General features: G+C 59.1%; 1 protein-coding gene across 3 annotated transcripts in view; it reads left to right on the top strand.

Moving 5' to 3' along the window:
• The first annotated feature begins 317 nt into the window (after window positions 1-317).
• The window catches only part of ZBTB46 (zinc finger and BTB domain containing 46), a 52,826-nt gene continuing 30,366 nt past the window's right edge, over window positions 318-22,777 (top strand). The window contains exons 1-2 of one of the 3 annotated variants that reach the window (XM_074347669.1): window positions 318-523; window positions 20,251-21,220. In XM_074347669.1, the coding sequence (XP_074203770.1) occupies window positions 20,284-21,220 (937 nt within the window). In that variant the 5' untranslated portion in view covers window positions 318-523; window positions 20,251-20,283. Of the gene's footprint in view, window positions 524-18,565; window positions 19,056-20,250; window positions 21,221-22,777 lie in introns of those variants that run through there. The other 2 variants (XM_074347670.1, XM_074347668.1) reach the window with 2 other exon arrangements.

The following is a 22,777-nucleotide window of genomic DNA, read 5'->3' as shown; positions in this document are numbered from 1 at the left end:
CCAGAGACCCCACGCCGCGCCGCCCCCGCCCCCCGCCAGCCCCGCGGAGGGGCTTCCCACAATGCCCAGCGAGCTCTAGCCCGCACTTCCGCTGTCCGGCCGCCCACGGGGGGGCGGAGGCGAACCGACCCCCGCCGCGGCCCCCTCCACCCCGCGAGCGGAGCCGGCAGACCGAGGGGCGGGGCAGCGGCCGGGCCGGCGGGGCGGGGCCCGGGGCGGTGGCCGGGGGCCGGGGCCAGTGCGCGGGCCAATCAGCAGCGGCCGGGCGCGCGCCGGGGGGCGGGGTCAGGGTCCGCCGGCGGGGCGCGCGCGCGGGCGGCGGGGGCCGGGGGGTTGGAGCGGCGCGGGGGCGCGCGCCGGCCTGACGGACGGACGGACGGACGGACAGACGGACACAGCAACCGAGGCGAGCGCGCAGCTCGGACCCGCCCGGACGCAGCGCTCGCCCTGCGGCCGCGGCGATCACCGGCGCTGGTCTGGCGGCCGCGGCGCCCGCCCGCGCCCGCGCCCCATGGGGTCACAGGTAAGCGGCGCCGGCTCATTGTCCGCGGCCGGGCTGGCGCATCGCAGTGGGGCCGGGGCTCGAGCCGGCCGGGCCGCTCCTGGCCGGGGCCACTCCGAGCCGGGGCGCGCCCCCGCCGCCCGCCCCGCGCGCCCCGCCGCGCCCCGCCCCGCGGGGGCGCCCTCCCGGCGGCGATCGGCGCGTCCGGCTGCGGCTCCCGGGGTGGCGATAGCGACCCCGGCCTGGCCCCCGTCGGTACCCGTGCTTGGGTGGCGCGGCTGGGCGGGGCGGGCGAGGGAGACGCGGGGTCCCCGCGGGGCTGAGCGCGGAGGCGGAGGCGGCGACGGGGCTGCCCCGCGCCCCCTATCCCTCGGCGCCTCCTGCCGCCGCCGCCGCCGCGGTTCCTCCCCCGTCACCTCCGAAAGGGGAATTTTCCAGCTGGTAATTTCTGCTGCGTCAACGCCGTCCCCAGGAGGCAGCCCGGGGGCGTCCTGGCGCCCCCCGCCCGCGCCGCCCTGCTTGCCCCCCTCCCGCGCCGCCGAGCCGCACCCGGAGCCGCCCGCGCCGAGTTTGCCAAGAGTCGGAACTGCGGGAGGTGGGCGCGGCGGGTCCCCGCGCCCCGCCGGGCCTTGGGGGTCATTGTCTACCCCTAAAGCCAGGCACCAGCCTCGTCTCCATTTTAATTACTGGTTGAACCGGGCGCGGGGTCCTCAAGGCCGGGCGGCTAGAGGAGCGCGGAGGGGACGGGGCGCGCGGAGCGGCGAGGGGCGCGCGGAGCGGACGGGGCGCGCGGAGAGAGCAGGGTCCGCCGCGAGCCGCGTCTTTGTTTCTCTGTAAATAGACATGTCAGTTTCACAGGGTAGCGCGAGTCCCTGTCTGACAACTCAATCCCGATGGCAAATGGGGGATTTCTGCACCAGGACGAGGATTCTGGCTAGTTGGGGTCCCTCCAGCTCTGCTAACAAATTTATGACTTACGGGCTTAACGGACCACGCACAATAGGGCTGGACCGAGGAGCCTGGGTGCAAACCAAATGGGTGAAGGGCTGGTATTTTCTGACACCGAGGAAATACAAACAAAAGAAAGTTTGACTGAGATTCTCAGCGAATTTCTTCACGCTTTCCGAGCTACAATCTCAGCGACGTATTTGTCGCGGATTACAGAGGCAAGATCGTTATCAGCATTGTGTACAGAAATGCTAATTAGGCCACACGTTTAGCGAAACGGCTGGGCGCAGACACCTGTGCGGAGCCCTAGTGTGCGCTTTAATTGTATCTGTTGTAGAATCTTTCATACTGGATTTCTTATCAAAGCTAACTTCCCCTTTGGGTAACAGACTGGATTCACTCTGTTGCTGGCCCGTGTGCTGTCTGTGCAAGGCACTCTCTCCGAGAGTGGGAAATAGTTTGTTCCCCGAAAGGGACATTTTTAGAAGGGTTTTTCGCATGAATAATGAAGTAGACAACAGAATTCTCTCATAGTAGAACCCTTCCACTTGGTACATTTTGAATTGAAAACTTTGGACACCTTGCTATTCCGGAAAGGAGTGAGTGATCTGAAGCAGAAGTTACTGGATTTAAGTAGGAACTTAGACAGTGTGCCCTCTTGATAATTATTTTCATTCCCTTTACTGAAGGGAAGAAGGTGTGCATGTTTGGGGGCGTGTTGTTGCGAGAGTTCTCTTTAGGAAGTGGTGGAAAGTACTTACCTTAGGATAAACCAAAAATTCATCCTTTCCTGGAAGCCAGTCTCCGGATGACATGTAAGTGGGCCTCACTGACATCATCCTGGGTGTAAGAATTTGGTTTCGATTAGGTGAGATAATTGCTGTTCGGGTTTAGCTGTTTTGTGTTTGAAAATGAGCTGTTTGTCCACATCCTGTATCTGACGTTCAGGATTGGCAGACTGTTGGCTGCAGGGGCACCAACCCTCTGGGATGCTCCAAGTCCCGACTCAGTTATCCAGGTCAGGGTGACGCCTTGCTGCCGTAGGTCACACATTCGCACTGGAAGGTGTGGTCAGCACTGAGAATGGGTGAGGCAGCTCCCAGGACTTCTGCAGTCAGACGATGTGTTATTTGCAAACATGTTGAACCAAGTATTAACAACTTTCCAACATTGTCCTTACGTGGGGTTTTTCAAATTAAGGGAAAGTGGGCCACGGTGTCCCGGGGGTCTGTGTTTCTGGGGCAGCCGTGCAGTCTGTTCTGCTCTCTACCAGAGGCCTTCGACCAGCTGAGAGCACCCGCACAACTGTCTGTGCAGGTCTGCAGCGGGCCCGGCGAGCCGTGAACTTAATTCCTCGCTCTGCCAATGTCTTAGGTGTTCAGGTGCCCTCTTGGCTGCTGCGTTGAAGTGGATGGAGAATTCTAGAAACCACTGCTCTTGGCCCCTGCTCTGGGGGCTTCGTGTTCTCATAAAAATGTAGGCTTTCTCTCTCTCTGTTTTTGATGGGGGAGGTAATTTAATTAATTTATTTATTTACTTAGTGGAGGTACTGGGGATTGAATCCAGGACCTCATGCGTGCTAGGTGTGCACTTTACCACTGAGCTGTACCCTGCCCCCTCTTCTCTCTGATTTAGCAGATTTTAAAGTCTGTTGAGTGATGGTAGGTTGTCAAGAATTCCCTTGTGAATCTGCCCCGTCCCCTGAGCAAGAAAGATTCTTCTGTCACCACAAGTTTGCTTGAAGGGCCTAACTCGTCAGAATAAATGGATGATTGAAAATCTCTCTTGAGGCCGCAAGACTCAGTTAAGTCTTTGATACACAGTTGTCTTGTCTTAATCTTGGCACATGTCCTCCGCTCTTGGCTCTGGCTCTGGTGCGGCCAGTACAGCTGGGGTCTTGGACCGCAGGGGTGTCCAGGCTTGCTCTCTTCTCTGCCTTTATGCACCTGACACATGAGTTGGGGCTTAGTGTTCCGATGTGCGGGTGATGGCAGAATATGTATGGTGGTACTGTCCACAGGTGGGGGCATCATGGAAAAGTTCCTAACAAACTAGAAAGTTGTTCTAGTAAAGGATGAAAACAAGCCAGACCTGTCAGATTTGATGTCAGTGTGATTTACGCAGTGTTCCGTTCTGTATTAGCCATGCTGCTTAACTCTTATTTAGATTTTAAATGACTAAGTATTTTAAAACATCACTGTTTGGCCTTAAAAAGTCAGTGACCTAGGCTCTTTAGAAAGTCGGAAAATGATGTTAGCGTATTTTCAGCAGCATTTACAGAGCTGTTGTGTCTTTCTAGTCGTGCTGGGCAGATACTCGCGGAGTTTCTATTCCTGACAGAGACTGCGTATTTGAAGCCCTGCTGTAGACCAGCCTGCGGGCCAGACTGGGGACAGAGTTCTTGCAGAGGGGCCGGTGACCTCCCAGGATGGGCCAGGGTGGGGGGCATACAGGAACCACTGATGTGACCCAATGTGGGTGACAAATGCTAGTGAGATCTCGGAGCAGGATGGTGGTGGTGGTGGGGCACGTCTGAGTCTCTAAGAACTATTGGAGGGAAAGGGTGTCCTTGCAGACCCCTCCCCAGTCCAGCGTTGGACCCACAGTACCAGCTCCTTGTCCTGGCACTTGGGGAGCGAATTCTGTCCTAACTTCTGCTTTGCAGAGAGTGGATAGCAAGTGAGAGGGCAGGACCCTTGGGGCCAGGCAGCTTTCGGGGGGCTGACTGGCTGTGGGGGGTGGGTGTGAGAAGTGATTTAGTTTCAAGTGATGGTTTGATTCAGGTCTTGATTCAGCACACAAATTCCATCCTGAACATCCAGGGTCACAGAGCACGCTTCGTCTTTTGGGGGAAGTCTCAGTGAAGCAGTCCTGTTCCTGGTCCCCGAGGGGCACCTCATCACTGCATCACCTTGTGGGACAGGTGTGCAGTCCTCCTCTGGAAAGATCCGCATTTGTGACTGATTCTCAGATGTCCTTATTTACATAAGGCAGGCAGCACTGCTACTTGCGGGTCGAGGCACTTCTTTGTAAGGTTTTGCTTGCATCGCTGCTTCATCTCCCTCTGGTTACATGGTCTGCTGCGAGAAGGCCCAAGGCCGGGGGTCATCCTCCTCCGTGGAGCAGCCCTCTTGGGCTGAGAATCTGCAGCAGCCACGGCTGCCTCATGGAAGGGGGACACTTGCTTTGGGCAGGTCGCCCTCTCAGAGCACGGAGGGTGTGACCTGTGAGCTTCCGCGGCTCCACTCTGACGCAGTCATCCGGCCATGCCCAGGGCCCGGAGAGCCCAGCGAGAATCCCCCCCGTCAGCCGCTTACCTGTCTGCAGTGTGGACTTGCTGCTCTCCAGACTGACGTCCCAGGAGTGATCCCCCACATACAAAGGTTGGCTGCCCTGAGTTACACAGGAATGGCGTGGGGTGATGCAGACAGACGGGCTTTCTGGAAACACACTCTTGTAACCCACCAGTCGGCCCACTGTGTGTGCTCGAGGAGGCGGTCACAGTGAGAGGGTGGATGGGGCAATGGGGGTGCCACTGTGAGGGTGGCCCCGGAGGACCGGAGGAGACGAGTGTGTGTGGGGTGCGGTTCCGGTTGTGCTGCAGGCCCCAGAGGCGGAGGGAGGTCGAGTGGAGGAACTCGGGTGGACGAATGGAATGGCGGCGCCTCGGTGGAAGCGTGTCGGGCAGGCGCCTCGGACAGGCCTTGGAGACGCTGCCCTCTGTGGGCCTTTGTGTCTGGTGCGGTCTGTTCGCACCTTAAACGGGTGTATTTTGTTTTCTCATCTCATCCCATTCGAAGGAATGAAGCTTTTGAGCAACAGTTTCCTTTTACTTGGGAAGTTCAAAGACAGCTCAGAAAATGTCGACAGAAGCAGTAGTTCCCGCAGAGGCGGGAAGCAAGCTGCCTGCGCAGGCAGTGGCCCAGGATCACGGGGCGCCCGGCTCCTAGGCCCAGGTCCTCGCTGCAGTGCCCGGACCAGCGGTGTCCCCTATGCTTCCGGTAAGGTCGAGTCAGAGACTCGACTCCCAAGGTGGTTCTGAGGCCCAGGCTCCTGCGCCCGTTGCAGGGAAGTGGGCACGCTGGCCTGAGACACGCCCGACCCCTGGTCTCTCACAAGGCGGCTTTGTGTCACCTGCACCCTCCCGTCTGTGCTTAAAACCCCGCTTGCTTTTCCAGCGTGATCCAGCTGTTCCCACCAGCCCCGCGGCTGGCTCCGTGGCCCACATCCGCCCTTCTGAACAGAAAGTGGAGCAGGCCTGCCGGTGCACGCGCTCTGGTCCCGAGAGGAGGAGAGGTCATGACGGGAAGCGGGACGCAGGGACAGGATTGACGCTTGTTTCGGGGGTGGCAGCAAGTGGCCTCATGGGGCAGAGCTGCAGGGCTGGGGCCTGGAGCCCAGGATGCGGCCCACCTCCTCCCGCCCCACCCCCACTGATGGGCAGGTCCCACGTGCCGTCAGGTCTGTGCCCTCAGATCTGTGCTGCTCAGCTTCTTCCCAAACAGCAGCCATTGACTTTACAGTGGGTCTTCAGATCCAGAGACCAGGTGGGGGACACTGCTGGGCCACGTGGGACTGAGCCCTGCGTTGGCTGGCCAGGGAGCTCCTGGGGTTAAAGCACCAAGGGCCTTTCTGCATTCTTCTCTTGGGGCCCGAGAGCCCCCAGACCCCAGGGTTGGGGAGAGGTCCCAGAGCTTTTGACACATTCTCATTTGGGGCCTGTCCCTCAAACAGGGTGGAGCCCCCCCGGCAGGGGTCTGGGGTTGTTTCAGGGCACTCAGACTCAGAGAGGTGGGACAGAAGCTCTCTGCTCTTTGGTTCCCTGCCGCATCCCGTGAAAACCACCTCAGCGCGGCTTCTGTTGGCTGGTGGCCTGAGTGCGTGTTCTCTGCTGCCTGTTTCAGAGCCTACAGATCAGTGCTTCTTCCACCGGCTTCTAAAAATGTTAGTAATAAGATTTCACTACCGACTAAACATTAAAGGCAGGCATTTCCCTGAATAAAGATTCTCGGAGGAGAGAGAGCTAAGGAAATGAGTTCCTGCCATCCTGGGAGAGCCCGGGGTCTCCGTACATCCTGAAGGTTTCCCAAATCATCCCTGTGGTTTGAGGTGACTGTTCCCGACGGTGTGTACATTTCTAGTTTTTAGTTTCTGAAGGGAAACCAAAGGAGTCTGGACACAAAGCCACGTGGGCACTAACTTCGAAAGAGCCGAGCTTCCGCCAGGCAGGCAGAGCCCCTGGGGGGCAGCCTGCGCCTTGCTCTCTGAACAGTCCCGTTCATGGCCGTGCTGTTTCCCTGCGCCCGCTGCCACCTGCTGTCACTTTTGCTTTCGCTTCTGGTTGTGCGTGGGTCGCTCCATAAGCAGGAAGTTCACGTTTGCTCCACAAGGATGTGGTGGTCTTCCATGGCCTATGATGGTATAGGAGCACTGGGACTTCATCACTTTGATTTTGTGGGAAGATCTTCCCCTCAACCTCAGAGTGTTTTGAAGAACTTTTCAGAAGTGGGTAGTGATGGGCCTCCATGGGGTCAGTGATGGGCCCACTGGGGCCTGAGGAAAGGGGCCTTTAACACTGGAGACACTGACTTTTCTTGTTTTTCCTTACGTTATGGGTAGAACAAAGAGGGACCAGACAACACTGTCCTTGGATGTCCCTCTCCGCCCAGTCACTGAGCTGGACTGGACAGTGTGGGAAGCACTAGGCTGTGGAAAGGCACTCTTGCAGCTTCCTTCCTTCTCCTCCCTGGTCTGGCTTCTCAGTCGCCTGCTGCTTCACATTCTGCACCAGGTGGAAACCCCACATGCCAGGACCCCTGAGCAGAGGTGGCTACACGTTTCTGACAGCGGCAGTACCGCGGCGACGGTGGTTCCTGTGCGGCCAGCTGGGAGCTCAGGATGCGCCGAGCCGGGAGTACTTCCAGGGAGAAGCAGATCGGGAGGGTCAGCCCAGGAGATGCGCCTTCGCTGCGTCTGGCAAATCCTCTCCAGCAGAGGGTCGGGAGGTGGTTCAAACACGAGGTGTCTTCCTCTGAGGTCGGCAGACGCGTGGCGCCTGGAGAAGCCAGCAGGGCAGGCACCATCTCTTCAGTTTCCCCGAGCTCTGCCCAGATTGGACACTGGGGATCCCACCGACCTCACTCGTAAATTTCTTTCGCTTGGTCTTGAGAAGCAAGAATAGTCGTGAAATCATGAGTTTGGTGCCGTGGTTGTAGTTTTCTTGGTAGACACTGAGACGGACGTGTAGCTGTTAGCACAGATAATGGTTTGTCCATCCGTTGTCCGGAAGCCGCCCAGGGTGCAGCTGGGCGAGTGGGCGTGCCGGGTCCATGCTTCCCTGCAGAGCCGCCCGGGTGCCCGGCATCAGCTCTTTCGCTGGCATGGGACGTGCACTCCCACGTTCCCCTACGTCGCCCGCGGTGGGTGGGGATGCGTGCCCTGGCGCAGGTGCGGAGGTGAGGTGGAGCCGCTGTGCTGTGAAGCCCTCCAGGGTCCGGACACGAGTGGCTTCGCCACATGTCTCTTGGGTGGCGGGTGGACCACGTCAGTGGCGCTCATCTCGGAAGCCCTTGAGAGCTTCATAAAGATGCATCTTCCAACCTCGCCCACACTCCTGAATCGGACGAGGGTGGGCCTGGTGCACAGGACCACGCAGATCTGGGGCCCTTCCTGCAGTCACTGTGAGTTAGGTTGCTGTTTTAAGAGGTTCCCGGGGCTGTCATAACGAAGTACGACAAACCTGCCCCCTTAAAACAACAGGGATTTATTCTGGAGGCCGGAAGGCCTGCTCAAGGTGTGGGCCCCCTGCCTGGAGGCTCCGGGGAGGACCTCTCATGCCTCTTCCAGTTTCTGAGCTGCCGGCCATCCTGGGTGTTGTTGGCCAAGACACATCCCTCAGTCTCCTGTCCATTCCCATGGCCTTGGCCCCTGGTGTCCAGGTTTCCCTCTTCTTATAAGGACACCGGTCATACTGAATCAGGTCCACCAGAGCGACTCTATCTTAACGTGATTATATCTGCAAAGACTCCATTTCCGGGTGAGGTCACGTTCCCAGGCACCCGTGGTGAGGACTTGGTCGTATCTTCTGGGGGAACATGGTTCCACCCACAGCACCAGTAGAGCTGGGGTTTGCTGGACAGATTTCCACCTTTATTTCTCAGTCCCAGCATTTATTGAGGCTCTCCATCCATCACCAGCTGTCGCCTCACGCCCGCCTTTCCCTGGATGGCATAGCAGATGTGGCCGGTGACCGCCGTATCAGCAAGCACCCGGCAGACCTGCGGGAAGCAGGGCTGTCGGCCTGGGGACACGGCAGCCCACGAGGTCCTGCTCTGCCGGGTCGCATGTCCCCAGAGGGGAAGCGACAGAGCAAAGACAGAAGTCAGCCCCTGCCTGGGAGGGGGACACGGGGGGCCTGGAGGGAGGCGTGGTGGGGAGGGGGGCTGAGCCCCAGGGGTCCAGGGGCGGTGGGGCGAGTGGTTACTGCCCCCTGCACTGCTGTGTGCACGTGTGCCCACCTGCCCCACCCCCATCGGACCCGGACCCTCCTCCCCCTCAGGCAGCTGGTGAGACCTGAGGCCCCTTTCAGGGTGGCGTTTTTAATGCCAGGACACTCAGGAACACGAAGGGTATCAGCTGTTGAGACGCAGTCTTCCAATTTAGAGCTCTCACACTACAGCGACACAGGGAACTTCCCCTCACACCAGATAGTGTCCTGAAGCAGCTGGTCTGAAAGTCCGAGTCTGAGGCCGTGATGACTGCGGGGGGGTCCTTGGTCCCTGCGGGGCTGGGGGTGGGGGTGTGGCTGCGGTCCCCAGCGTGTCGTCCGCAGTCACAGGTGTGGTCCCTCCCCGTGGGTCCCGGGGTTGCCAGGAGCCCGCACCCTCGGGAGGCCAGGGTTGCTGCTGTCACTCCGATCACGCCGAGGTCAGCCCGCAAACAACGGCTGTTGCCTGATGTTGTGGGAGGAGGCGGGCCCTCTGCAGACCGTAGGGCTGTGCCTCCCCCTGCCGCGGGCCCGCGCAGCCCGGGAGGCGAGGGCTGCGGGACCGGACACCTCCTCCAGCCCCTGCCTCGCTCAGTTACACGTGCTCCCCAGTCTGTGAAAGGCGTGTTGTTCTTTGGTGACCTGCTTGTATTTTCGGATCTTACTTTGGAAGTTTTCGGGCAGACCCAGAATTGGGAGGGTGTTTCCTTCACTAGCAGCAGTCACCCCCAGCGGCTCTCTTCCCGTTCACTCGTCTCCTTCTGTTTTTCCCTCTGGACGATTTTAAAGCAGATCACAGACACTCCGTCTCGCCCTCCTCGGCTTCACTGGCACGGCCGACACGCAGCCGAGAGCCTGGGAGTCCCTCCGTAGGGTCCCCGGTGTGGACTTGGGGTGGGAGACTGCCCGTGTCTTTACTGCCGGCTGCCTTGAGTTGGATCTGGCTGAGTCCACAGACGCCTCTGAAATCTCCCTTCACTCAGTTCTGTGCTGTGTTGAAGAGTCGGAGCTGCTGGTCCCACGTGCTGGTCTGCCTGGTGGCGTCCAGGGCCCAGAAGCAGCCCTGGCCTGTCCTCCTGCGAGGGGCTGGGAGGGCCAGGTGAGGGCGGGCGCGGCCCCTCCCGCGTCTCGGGGACCCGAGTGCCGCGTGCTCGGCACCCAGAGTGTGGCGGTGGCGTGGTTTTCTGTTTGGCGCCTGCTCTTACAGGTATGTGCACCTTTTGTTAAGGAGATGTACATGGAGTTTAGAAAATAATCATCACCTGTGTAAGTTTTATTTAAAAATTTTAGGTTTGCCATCCGTTAATAAAGTGGAGGAACATCTTTTTTAACATAATTCTGTCTTTTTAAAGTAACTTTTTTTGCAATCATTCCTTTTAAATATTTTAATGTGAACTAATTTACCTCAGATTTTTTTTCCCCCAGGTAAGTCTTTTTTTTTTTAAGTTTTTATTTTTTGGGGGGGAGATTAGGCTTATTTATTTATTTACCTATTTTTAGTTGAGGCAACGGGGACTGATCCAAGGACCTCGGGCACGCGAGGCGTGTGCTCTGCCCCTGAACCGTCACCCCCCACGTAAGTCATTTTCATGCACAGCCGACACTCGGGCTGAGACGCTGAGCTGGCCGCCGCTGTGCCAGTGGCAGCTGATGAAATATATGCATGGCTAAGTGACGTAGGGTCTGATCCTAGAATTTCCCCGTCCCTTGAGGAAAAGACGGGCTCTGGCAGAGCCGGACGTCACGGTGGGACGGGAAGCTGCTGCCGGCTTTCCTGGACACCAGTCAACGACGACACCATATTTAAGGGAACCTGCTAGGCGGCACAGCTTGGCCGTCCCCTCCCCGCGCACCACGCCTTCCGCCAGGGCCCCGGGAAACACCTGTGGAGAGAGTGCTGCTTGTGCCCAGGGCCCATGGGGACTGTCCTTTTTCTTGTTAGAAGTCAGAGCCAGAGCCTCGGTGCTGGTGGGCCCAGGGCAGGGGAGGGGGCAGGAAGGAGCCGCCTGTGCCCCCCCCCCCGGGGGGGGTACCCGGCCCCATGACAGCCTGAGGTTTTCTGCGTGAGACTGTGTTCACATCCACGCAGCCAGCGTCCATGCGGGGTCTGGGGCCTGAGGGGGTGGACGATCTGCCATCCTTTCAGTTGAAACATCCTTTTCAAGTTGGTGAAGGTCAAGCACAGACACCGTGTGATCCCTACCACCTGCGTTAGGGGCCCAGAAGGAGAGGAAGTGTGGGGTCTCTCGTGTGATGCTGGATTCTGCCTCCTGGGCGCTGGTTCCCTGGTGTCCTTCTGCCCCGTGCCAGTGTGTGGTGGACACGCCTCTCACCTGTGAGTTTTGTGAATGAGGGGCTTGCTGGGAGGGGAAGGGGTCTGAGCACACGCCCGGTCCTGCTCTCTGCTCTGATTTCCCCCTTGTTTCTCATAAACGTCCCAGTGCCCATGTCAGCGACACTTCTGCTCCTCTGAGTTGGGACTTGTTTATTCTCAGTGTGTCGGGGTTGTCTCCTTGGGGTAGGGGCCCCAGAGCAGAACTGGGGTAAAGCTGGAGCACACCTGTGACTCAGGCACACAAGATGCACTCCAGAAGGATGCTTGCTTCCTGGCCAAGACCCTGCAGGGCTTTGTCCTCACACAGAGGTGCCCACCCCTCAGCCCTGTGCCGCCCCGTTCTGTGCCAGGGGCGGTGAAGCCTCCAGGAGGGGTCTGGGTGGGGGGGGCCCTCCCCGTGGGCCGTGGCCATTTGTCAATAGGGTAGGTTTGGGGAGCCCCTGTGTGCCCCCCAGCCCTCCCTGGTACATCTCCCCACAAGTCCGCAAGTCAGTGGCAGCTCCCAGGTCTGTCCTTTCATTTCTTACAGCACCTGGGAGCTGTCCCAGCCCGCACTTGGCAGAAGGGGCTTCCCCAGGCAGACGCGGGAGCGGGACAGGGTGCCCCAAGCCTGGCCTCCCAGGACTCTCCCCCAGGGCCCCTTCTTCAAGGCCTCTGACCCAGAAGCCCTCCCCCAAGCCTCTCCCCCAGGACCCTCCCTCAGGGCCCCCTCCCCGGGATTCTCCCCTGTCCCCTGGGACCTACAGCACCCGCTGAGCTAGCGCCCAGCTGATTCCGAGTGGTCCACGTGACCCCCATGCCGGGGCCCCTGGCCAGGTCTGCCCCACCTTGGTCTCCTGTGTCCGTCCTCCACCCCCATCTCTGGCCCTTTGGGCTGGCCTGTGCCCCCAGCTGGTGCTGCATCGGCCCCTCAGTCAGGGGCCCGCTGGCCCCTGTGGGGGTGTCAGGGGCAGTGTGGCCTGTTCACTGCTGAAGCCTGGTCAGTCCTGGGACTGCCGTGTCGTCGATGCCACCGATGCCACGGGGAAGCCCAGGACTGGATGATCCCGAGGCGGGGGGTTGCCGAGTGGTGGAGGCAGGACTCGCCTGTGTCAGAGGAGCCGCCCTGTCTGCCTCCTGCTCGGACAGCTCTCTTCATTCTCTCAGCAGCCGGCCACCAGCCCTCACTTACTTGGCATCTAACGAGTGTTCACCGTCTGAAAGGCCTTTGCAGAAATGAGAGCGGGGCCTTGGAGACATCCGATTGGCTGGCTGAGATTCTGCTGGTGCCGGGCAAACATTAGTGCAGGCCCCTGCGTCCGTCGTCCGTCCGTGGTGCTCCCTGCCTGCCGCCAGTCTAAGAGGTTATGGACACGTGTTTCTGCCGCTGCGTGGGGTCCAGGCCCAGGTTCTGCATCACCAGCGATTCTCAGGCAGCATCTTAAGTGGGGTGCCTTCTCTTGTTTTCACAGAGACTGATTCCAGCAGTTACTGGATGTAAAAGAATGTTGCAAAGTGTTAAAAAAAATCCCGTATCTGGTTTAAGGGGTGGATGAGAGTTCTCTGAATTACTACTGTAACTTTTCCTGAGGTTGGAAAGTGTTTCAAAGCAACAAGGCAGAAAGACAACCAGAGACGGTCGCGCTGCTGGAGAGCAGGCCTTGCTCCCACTTACTTCCCACGCAGACTGTTTTTCTTGGTGGCGGAGAGCACGAGCGTTAGAGGTGACACTTCAAGTTACAGCGCATCGCAGACTTAAAATCCAAGGAAATAGTCTTCTGCCTTGTTAAGCCTTGTCAGCTTTCTTTTTAAGAAAACTTAAAAAAAAACATTTACATTGATGTGTGGCTTTTTCTCGGGCTTTTGTCACAAAGTGCCACAAACTGGTATAGCTAACACAACAGAGACGTGTTCCTTTTCAGTTCAGAGGCCAGACATGCAGTCGCGGTGTCGCAGGGCCGAGCTCCCTCCTCGGGCTCCAGGGGAGGGTCCTTCCTGCCTCTTCAGCTCTGTGGCTGAGGGCGTCCCTGGGCTGGTGGCCACATCCCCAGTCCCACTGTGTTATGGCCACATCTGAACTTGGTAAAATCTGCAAAGACCCTATTTCCAAACAAGTTGACATTCACAGGCACTGTCTTTTGGGGACACGGTTCACCCCACAACAGCTGGTAACTCAGTACCCATCCCCCAACTTTGCTATGAGCTGTGACTAACCCAGAGCTTCAGAGCCCACACGTCAGCCACACCTGTGGTGTCTGCTCTGAATTGTGAGACCCAGAGCACTTGGCACTGGGCTGTCATGGGGTGTGTGGCCAGTCAGTGGCACAGCCTCACTGCCCACCTTCAGCCCCAGCCAGGACCAGGAAGCTGCCATCTCGCTCCACTTCTACCAACGGTTAAGATGGGACATTTAAGCCATATTTATTTTAAAATGTAAGATTTCAAAATCCCAGGTTCCATGTAAAAAGGTCCTGTGGCTTTGTTGGCCCCAAGGGTGTGCACTGAGCTTGATCAGCGCTGGGATGTGGACCTTCTGCCGAGAGGCTCCCAGACTTGGAGGGACAGTGTGGCAGCGTCAGGTGACAGAGGCCTCATGTGTGCTGTCAGGGGAGGAGCCCTTGGAGGCTTCCTGGAGGAGGAGGAAGTGTCAGTAGCTGAGTGGTGGTGGTGGTTGGTGGGGTTGCATCCCTCTGTGTCACGGCAGGATTTGCCTTTGTAGATCCACCTGTTAAAACAAGCAGATTTGTATGGCCGGGGGCCCGGCACACAGCCTGAGTGAGCTGAGAGGAGTTTAGCTGCTCATTACGATCAAGTGTGGTTTAGGGAAGAAAGGTCCAGAATGAGACTGGAGTCTAGTGGGAGGTGCCTGGGAGCACAGGCGTAAGAGGGGACCTCTTCCCCTTTCTCGCCCCAACCCCAAAATGCAAGTTCCCCAGACCAGCTTCCAACCGGCAGGGGGACGTACCTGGACCCCTGGCTGGCTCTGACTTAGTCTTCATCGGAGGCCTTCCTGACACTGCCTGGTCCTCTTCTGTTCCCTCCCTGTCCCCACACTTGTCCCCAGGGCCCCAGTCACTCTCCCTGTGCCAGAACCTGAATCAGGGCACTTGGGACCCCCACTGGGGGGCTGCTGTCCCCTGAGAGTCTGCATCTCCCTTCGAAGTGCTGGCCTCTGGGTTCCCCGTCTTGGCCTGAGGCCTGCACCGGCCCTGCCGTTGGCTGGTTGGGGGTCTCTGGCTGGCCCGGACCCATCTCCTTGTTCCATTCTCTCTCCCACCAGACCCGCAGGGTGCTATGCCATCTCTGGTCTGTGTTGTGGCCGTTGCTTCTCATTGAACCATTCTGAAACACAGGGGTTCCTCATCCCCCGAGATGCTGTGGCCGAGGTGCTCATGGTTCCTCTGTCTGTGTGATGTCGGGAAGGGCCACCCTGAGGGGGCCAGGCTCAGCTGGCTCACTGGGGTGGCTGTGTTGTGTCTGCACCAGCACGAGCCTGGAGTGCAGGGGTGAACTCTCTCCAGCCCCCTTGACACTCAGGCCAGGACTTGCTCCGCCCAGGCCAGGGTCAGCTTGGGAGGGGGCTGCCCAGGGCCCTGAGCCCGGAGACGGTGGCTCCAGGGGGCCTTGTTTGCAAGCCGGTGCCGCCTTCTGAATGCGTGCTGCTCCCTCCTAGGGCCCTCTCCTGGCCCCCAAGCCCCCATTTGCTTGGCCTGACTGGCTCGTCCCCTGCTCTGGGAAGGTGCCCCCACCCCAGCCCCCCTCTGAGGCCCTCACCACACCCTGTGGGGCTCTGGCTCTGGCCTCCTGGGAGCCCTGTCTGGCGATGGAATGGGGCCCTTTGACCCGGGCCCAGTGCCCAGCACAGTTCCAGGCTCCTGCTCACACATCGGGGCTTAAGGTGAGCTGACTGGGGCTAATGGGTAAGGGTTAAGGCTTGGAATTCTGCCGTGAGAGCCAAGGGACGTGAGGCGGGCTGGCAGGGAGGGGACAGCACCCTGACCGTCTTGGAAGGGGGGCCCTGAGGTCACAGCACATGCCTGGCTCTGTGTGGTCGGGGGTGGGGGGGGTGCCCAAGAGAGGAAGTGACATTTACACAGGTAGGAAAGGCTGGGGTAGGAGGTGGGGGTGCTCCAGGCCCAATGGAGGTGAAGGAACTGAAAGAAGCAGCCGCAGGGAAGAGGGAGGGTCACGGGGGTGGGGGTAGGGAGGGGCCCGGGGAGGGGTGGAGGAGGGAGCTGTGGTGGGGTGTCGGGGAGGGGGCCGGGGAGGGGGCCGGCAGGTGGCCCGAGGAGAGCTGTGGCGCCCCAGGTTTGCATTCAGAGGTCGGGCTGGTCTCCGGCATCCGAGGCGTCAGTTGTCGTCAGCCAGAGACCTCGGGCAGTGCCCGTTCCATCCTGTCTGGCATCTGAGGATGGCTCCTGTTAACAAGTGCGGAGTGTTTCTTTCCAGTCAGGGGCTCGTTTTTAAATCTTAAAATGCAACCATGAACAGTGATAAAATAACGACTACGAAGTGTGGTTTATGTAATGATCTTGCATAATTGGCGTCGTAACCTTCTTTTTTTTCAGAAGATAGTAAACCTCGGAGCATGCGAACCAGTGCCCCCGTGGTGAGGGCCCTCAGGGCTGCCTGGGTTCTGCCTGTGGGACCCATGGGGTCAGGCAGAGGAGGGGAGTTCTCTGAACTACCCCGTTGGCTCGGGACTTTCCGTGGTGGAGCAGAATGTTGTGAGCGCCCTGGGCTGTCTGACAGAACCCCGGGCTGACGTCTTAAACAGCAGAGACGTCCCCCAGCCCTGGGGGCCAGAAGTCCGAGATGGAGGGCCCCTTGGCAGGAAGGGTCTGTCCCAGATGCCTCTCCAGCTCTGCTGGTTGCTTGGCTGTGGCTGCATCACTCCGTCTTCACACGGCCGCCCCCCTGCGAAGTGTTTGTGTCCCAGTGTCCCCTTCTTAGAAGGACACCAGTCACTTTGGATTAGGGCCCACCCTAACTAATGACCTCATCTTAGCTAATGACGTCTGCACGGACCTGGTTTCCAAATAATGTCACATGCTGAAGTCCTGGGGACTGACTCCAGCAAGTGAATTTTGGGGACAAGGTTCAATCCACAGCAAATGGCAGCAAACACACACAGGCCTGTAGTCAACAAGAATATTCCCACAAACGTAAGTTCTGACCCACGTCATTGGGTGTCATTTACCCACAACAGCTGCTCCCATTAGGGGAGTGTAATTCGATGGGTTTGCACACACCCGTGAAACGTGTCCCTGCCCGGGGACTCCCTGAGCCCTGGGGACCCACCCCTCGCTGTCCCCAGGCCGCCCACTGGCCTGCCTCTGCCCCGTCCCTGTTGAGCACTTGGCATTTTCTAATGTTTCATAAGGAGGGACTCATACCCGGTCCCTTTGTCTCTGCGTTCCCACCAAGGGGTTATTTTGGGACTCACCCATGTCTGCGTGTCTGCGTGTCTGCGTGGTAAGGACGTTTAGGCCCGCAGAGTGCGGCGCAGGGGGGCGAGGAGGCACCAGGTTCCCGCGAGCCCGTCCCTCCTTTGGGATTGATTCTCCTTTGTTCATCTGCTCACCTGCTGACGCACATTTGGTTGTTTCCAAATTTTCACTGTGGTGAGTGAGGCTGCTGTGACCGTATGAGTCCTCAGGTGGACCCGTGTTTTCACCTCCCAGGCAGGGCACGTTGGAATGGTTGGGTCGTGTGGGTTTGTTCAACGTTTGAGGACACAGCCAGGCCGCCTGCTCAGTGTCTGCCATCCAGGTGGGAGGTGGTGGACGAGGGGGGGTCCTCGGGGCACGCCGCCCCGCAGAGAGGAGGTTTGCCAAGCAGTTCCGTGCTCTAACTGTGGCTTCTTTAGGGGGACAGCAGAGCCTGCCCTCCCCCCGGGTGACCCTGCAGAACTGTGCGCCTTGTGTCCCAGGGTCGCGGGGGCCCGGCCTCAACTCCTCGCCTTACGGCGACGTGGCACCTGTGTCTCTTCAGGATCGCAGGCTGCTCCCTGAGGGTCCCTTACTTGTGACTTGTGAGCGCATGAAGGGACTTGTGAGCGCATGAAGGTGCCCTGTGATCTGCACGGCAGTGCAGGCAGCTCGGAGATGACGGTCCCCAGGCGTGGGTCCCACGGCCAGGTGCGTCTCCGTCAGGCGGCACCTCCACCAGGGCAGGGCAGATGCTCTGCCATCTTCTCAAAGAAGAACCGTGGTGCACGTGCTTTAGTCTTCCTTGTCAGGCCATTAAGACGCGACTGCTTCCACTTTCAAAGCTCAGCTGCCGAAAAGCACTGGGCAGCCGGCCGCTCTCCCGCTGGTCAGACGGGCAGGACCCCGCAACCCTCTCACCCTCTTACTGATGCAGGGAGATTGTGGACTATTATTCTCCTAGAGCTTCCCTGGGCTTGGATAAATTATGTGTATCTTTAACATTTCCACCAATCTTGGATTATCATTGGTTCATTTTTGGGGGGAGAGGGAGGCGATTGTGCTTATTTATTTATATTTAATGGCGGTGCGGGGCACTGAAACCAGGGCTGCGGCCACGCTAAGCGCACGTGCCACCCCTGAACTGCGTCTGTGCCCTCCCCCCACCGTTTTAGAACTTTCCATACAGGTGGAGATTATCTGAGAAATGCAAGCCCTGGGAGGCAGTTCTTGCTTCTCCAAAACGGAGCTTGCATTTTCCCCTTTTCGGTATTCTTCCGAACTCTTAGGGGTCTGTTTCACTGGTGAGTAAGGACACTTATTACTCATATAGGAAGTCAGATAGTGAAGCACGCGTCTTCTAGTTTGAATACAGGCTGCCTGAGGCTTCTGACACTTGGCTGCACACACACGACCGAGAGCTTCTTGTGGATGCCGGGCATTAAACAGACACCTTGAGTTTAAATGGTTGATTTCCGCAATTTGGCACTTGTTTTGGTGCCTCCCGTAGCGTCTGGTGAACCTGAGTCTGCAACGCCAGGCGTGAGGTGTGACGTCGCACCGGACGGGCTTCTGTCCTCCTGCCCGCCTCCCACGCCCGGGGGGAGGGGCAGAGCCCGGAGGCGCCCACAGTCAGACCCTGGGTGTGTGCGAGCCTCCAGCCCCCGAGCCCCGCAGCCGCAGCTCTGAACGTTCTTCATATTTGTCCTCCTCAGGGGCCGTCCTTGGGGTCAGGACCCACTGCTGGGACCGAAAGGCTGACCCACGAGCTAAGCAGCGTGTTTACTTTGGGTTTCGAGTCTGGTGGCTGCTTGGGGCCAGGGTCTCCATTCTCGGCTGTGGCCGCAGGAAGGGGGGTTTCTGGGGGGATGGCAGGGACGGTGCCGGGTGGGCCGTCAGGGGAGACGAGGGGACCAGAGGCTTCCACCCTCTCCTGCCTCTTTTTCCCAGCCCGTGGAGTGTGGACAGAGTAAGTGCTTCTGTCGCTGGGTGTATTCAGGTGATCTCAGGTGACGTTTGAGAACCTGTTGTAAAGTCTAAAGGAGGGTGTTGCAGAAGGGGGTTATAGTTCAGTGCTGGAGTGCGCGTGGTGTGCGTGAGGTCGCCAGCACTGCCACTTAAAACATAAACAAACCAACCCAATCCCCCCAGCCCAGAAATAAATAAAGAAATAAATAAAATCAGGGAAGGTGTTGCACAAATGAAGAGCCCCCCCCCAACCCCACCCGCAGAGGGAAAGACAGATGGACACCCCACCTTGGACCAGGTTAGTTTTCTCAGAATTGAACGCATTTTGGCATCTGGGGTGAGCGCTGACAGATCAACTGGAAGATGGTCTATTAACAGGACAGTCAGACTAACAACTGTCTTTCTCAGGTGAGTGTCTCCCCCAGAATTTGTATATTGAAGCCCTAACCCCCAGTGCCTCAGAATGTGACCAAGTTTGATGTAATTAGTTAAGATAAGGTTACACTAGAATACGGTGGACCTAGTCCAACCTGACCACTGGTGTCCTAGTAGGAGGAGATGGTGGTGGCCGTGTGACAGCTGAGGCAGAGATGGGGTGACGTCTCTACACACCAAGGACACCGAGGATTGCTGGCCACCGGCCGAAGCTGATCCGGGCCCAGGACACATCCTCCCAGGAGCCTTCAGAGAACCCCACTGACACCCTGCCCCGGCCCCCAGACAGGGTGGTAGAAATGCCCTGCCCTTCAGCCCCCAGACTGTGGCCCTCTGTTCAGCAGCCCCAGGAGACCCTGGGGAACGAGGGAGACGTGAGGAGCGGGGCAGAGCACTGCAGGGGGAGCCCCAGCTCCAGAAATGACTGGGGCGCTTCCGGTCTCCTGGGGCACCTTCCCCGCACCCGAAGCCCTCCTGGGGGCTGAGCTGGTCGTGGGCCTCCTCTCCGCAGGGGCCAGGTCAGCAGCGGAGCCGGCCTCCTGCCTCTGGGGCTGGTTGGGTTTGGAAGTTTGCGGGGCTGGGGCCGTGAGCGTCCGCTTTCAGCCCTCACTGCTCTGTTCTGCGGGTTTTGTTTGTGTAGGAAGTTGTCGCTGTGTTTTTTGTTGTTGCATTTTTGTTTTGTTTTCTTTCTGTTGGTCTTTTTTTGGGGGGGGATAATTAAGTTTATTTATGTATGTGCTTAGTGGAGCCGCTGGGATTGAACCCAGGACCTCGTGCATGCTAAGCACGCCCTCCACCACTGAACTGTACTCTCCCCTGCCTGCACTTTTAAAGGACACTTCTCCATGGGTGAGGGATGAAGGCGCACTTGGATTACTTAACCTAGATTTTCTGTTTGGGTAAGAAACTTGCTTCAAGTGCTTGAAGTGTTGGCGTTTCCCGTCTTTCTGAATATTTGCTTATTGCTCTGAGGGTCAGCTGCAGTGTGCAGGACTCTGCTCAGGGCCCTGTGTCCTTTATGATGGAGGTGAGCCTCGATCGGCTCGCTGGCTGCCCCGCCCTGCCGGGCACTCTGCCGCCGTCACCCTCCGTCCTCGCACATGTGGCCCAACTCTGCCTGGCTCGGGTGTCGACAGCGTGGGTAACTCTTTTGTTCTCGCCCCCGCAGAGTCCGTAGAGGAGGCCGCACCAGCACTTCCAAATGAACAACCGAAAGGAAGACATGGAAATCGCGTCCCACTACCGGCACCTGCTCCGGGAGCTCAACGAGCAGAGGCAGCACGGTGTCCTGTGCGACGTGTGCGTGGTGGTCGAGGGCAAGGTCTTCAGGGCCCACAAGAACGTCCTGCTGGGCAGCAGCCGCTACTTCAAAACACTGTACTGCCAGGTGCAGAAGACGTCCGAGCAGGCCACCGTCACGCACCTGGACATCGTCACAGCCCAGGGCTTCAAGGCCATCATCGACTTCATGTACTCCGCCCACCTGGCCCTCACCAGCCGCAACGTCATCGAGGTGATGTCCGCCGCCAGCTTCCTGCAGATGACGGACATCGTGCAGGCGTGCCACGACTTCATCAAGGCCGCGCTGGACATCAGCATCAAGCCGGACGCCTCAGACGAGCTCTCGGAGCTCGAGATTGGCGCCCAGTCTGGCAGCAGTGCGGACGCGCTGATCTCAGCCGTGATGGCCGGGAGGAGCATTTCCCCGTGGCTGGCTCGGCGCACGAGCCCCGCCAATTCTTCTGGAGACTCGGCCATCGCCAGCTGCCATGAAGGCGGAAGCAGCTATGGGAAGGAGGACCAGGAGCCCAAGGCCGATGGCCCCGACGACCTGTCCTTGCAGCCGCTGTGGCCTGGCGACGTGGGCTACGGGCCTCTGCGGATCAAGGAGGAGCAGGTCTCACCATCTCACTATGGGGGCAGTGAGCTGCCCTCCTCCAGGGATGCTGCCGTCCAGAACTCGTTCTCAGAGCAGGTCGGGGCAGACGGCTGGCAGCCCACAGGCCGAAGAAAGAATCGGAAAAACAAAGAGACAGTTCGGCACATCACGCAGCAGGTGGAGGCCGACAGCCGGGCTGGCTCCCCAGTGCCGTCTTTCCTCCCGACATCCGGGTGGCCGTTCAGCAGCCGCGACTCAAGTAAGCCCTTCGTTTGTCCCTGGCGGGGCTGGGGCGCCGTAGGGCACTGTTTGTCGGTGGCCCCATGGCCTCTCGCTCCGTACATAAAGTGGCCCCTCTCCGGGCTCACACTGGGGGCTTCCCGGGGCTCACCTCCTCTTGTAGTAAATTGCTGTGAGCACAGGGAATGCGGCCACTGTGTCCCAGCGGCTGTTGTGACTCCCTGGTGTCCCTGTCAGTGCAGTGACAGTGCCACCAACACACAGAGGCCGCCTGGGTGGGGCTTTTCTGAGGCCGTGGGGTCTGCAGCCAGACAAGTGGGGTGATGCCTGGAAGGAGCCCAGCAGGTGTGGGGTCTGCTTTCCGCCGTGCAGGGGGCTCCCGGGAGCGCTGGTTGGGTAACTTACTTTTTAAAGACTGAGACGCTAACATGTGAAGAAGGAGCAACCATCAGGTGTCGGGCTCTAGGTGAAGGCAGGACGGTGGCCGTGTGGCCCGGCCCTGGGCTGGCGCCGCGGCGTGTCCCTCGGGCCTCGTTCTGCCCGTGATCCGTCCCATCCTGAGGGGCTCGAGGGCTCGTGGCCACAGCGCCCCCTCCCAGCAGGGGGCGCTCCCTCGCCATGCGTGACGCTGAGACAAGGGGTTTTCTTCTTGCAGCGGTGGGAGCCTCTCCCGGACCCCGAGTCTGTCAGGTGCCAGGGCTCTAAGCTTAGCTTTGATGGTGCGTGTCCTCACCCCCGCAGACAGCTTCATGTGTCTCACAGACTAGTAAACAAGTCGAACGTTTACTGAACGCCAGGCGCTTTTCCTGGTGCCTCCACGCCAAGCTTTTCCGTCCGAGGGGCAGACGGGGCCAGGGGGCTGCGTTGGTGGAACAGGGGTTGGTGTCCGGCTCACCCCTCCAGGAAGAAGGTTAGAAATCAGTGGGCGCTTGTGCGTGGACAGAGGTGGGCAGAAGGCGGCAAAGTGTGGGGCACAAGCCCCGAAAAACGTCCCAGACGCTAAGCCTGTGCTTGGGTGGCCCAGGGTGGCCTGCGCTAGCCAGCTGCTGGGGTCCTGAGCCGGGGAGGGTACACTGGCTTTACTGTCGTGGTGAAGCACACGTATCGCAGACTTTAGGTGCACTGGCATTAGGTACGTCACCACAATCACTCTCCAGAACTGTCTCGTCACCCCAAGCTGAAACTCTGTCCATTCAACAGCAGCTCCGCAGACACCCTGTGGCCTTGCTCACTCGTTCTCACGCCCGTTGTTGCTGTGTGTTTCCAGCCCTGAGCACTGGGCCAGGCTCCCGGGGATTCGAGCCGAGTGGGTTTAGCCAGGGCCTATGCCTCGGTGGAGTCACTGTGTGCTAGGCAGTGCCCTGGGCCCTGCGCAGCTGCCCGCCCCTGGTTGGGACGTGGTGAGCATCCCGACGGGCGGCCCCCAGGACTGTTGGAGTTTGGCCACAGTGATCGCCTGTGTCTGTCCCCTTGTTCATGGTCTTTCACCAGCTTAGTCTAAAGCCTGCAGAGCAGTGTCCACCAGGATGACTCACGGAACGTTCTGGGGCTGCAGAGACTTCCCCTCCTGACCTGC

Source organism: Camelus bactrianus, chromosome 19, assembly GCF_048773025.1.
Source record: "Camelus bactrianus isolate YW-2024 breed Bactrian camel chromosome 19, ASM4877302v1, whole genome shotgun sequence".
Taxonomy (NCBI): domain Eukaryota; kingdom Metazoa; phylum Chordata; class Mammalia; order Artiodactyla; family Camelidae; genus Camelus; species Camelus bactrianus.
The sequence above is the reverse complement of the archived record's forward strand: the minus strand, read 5'-3'. Positions and strand labels throughout refer to the sequence as shown.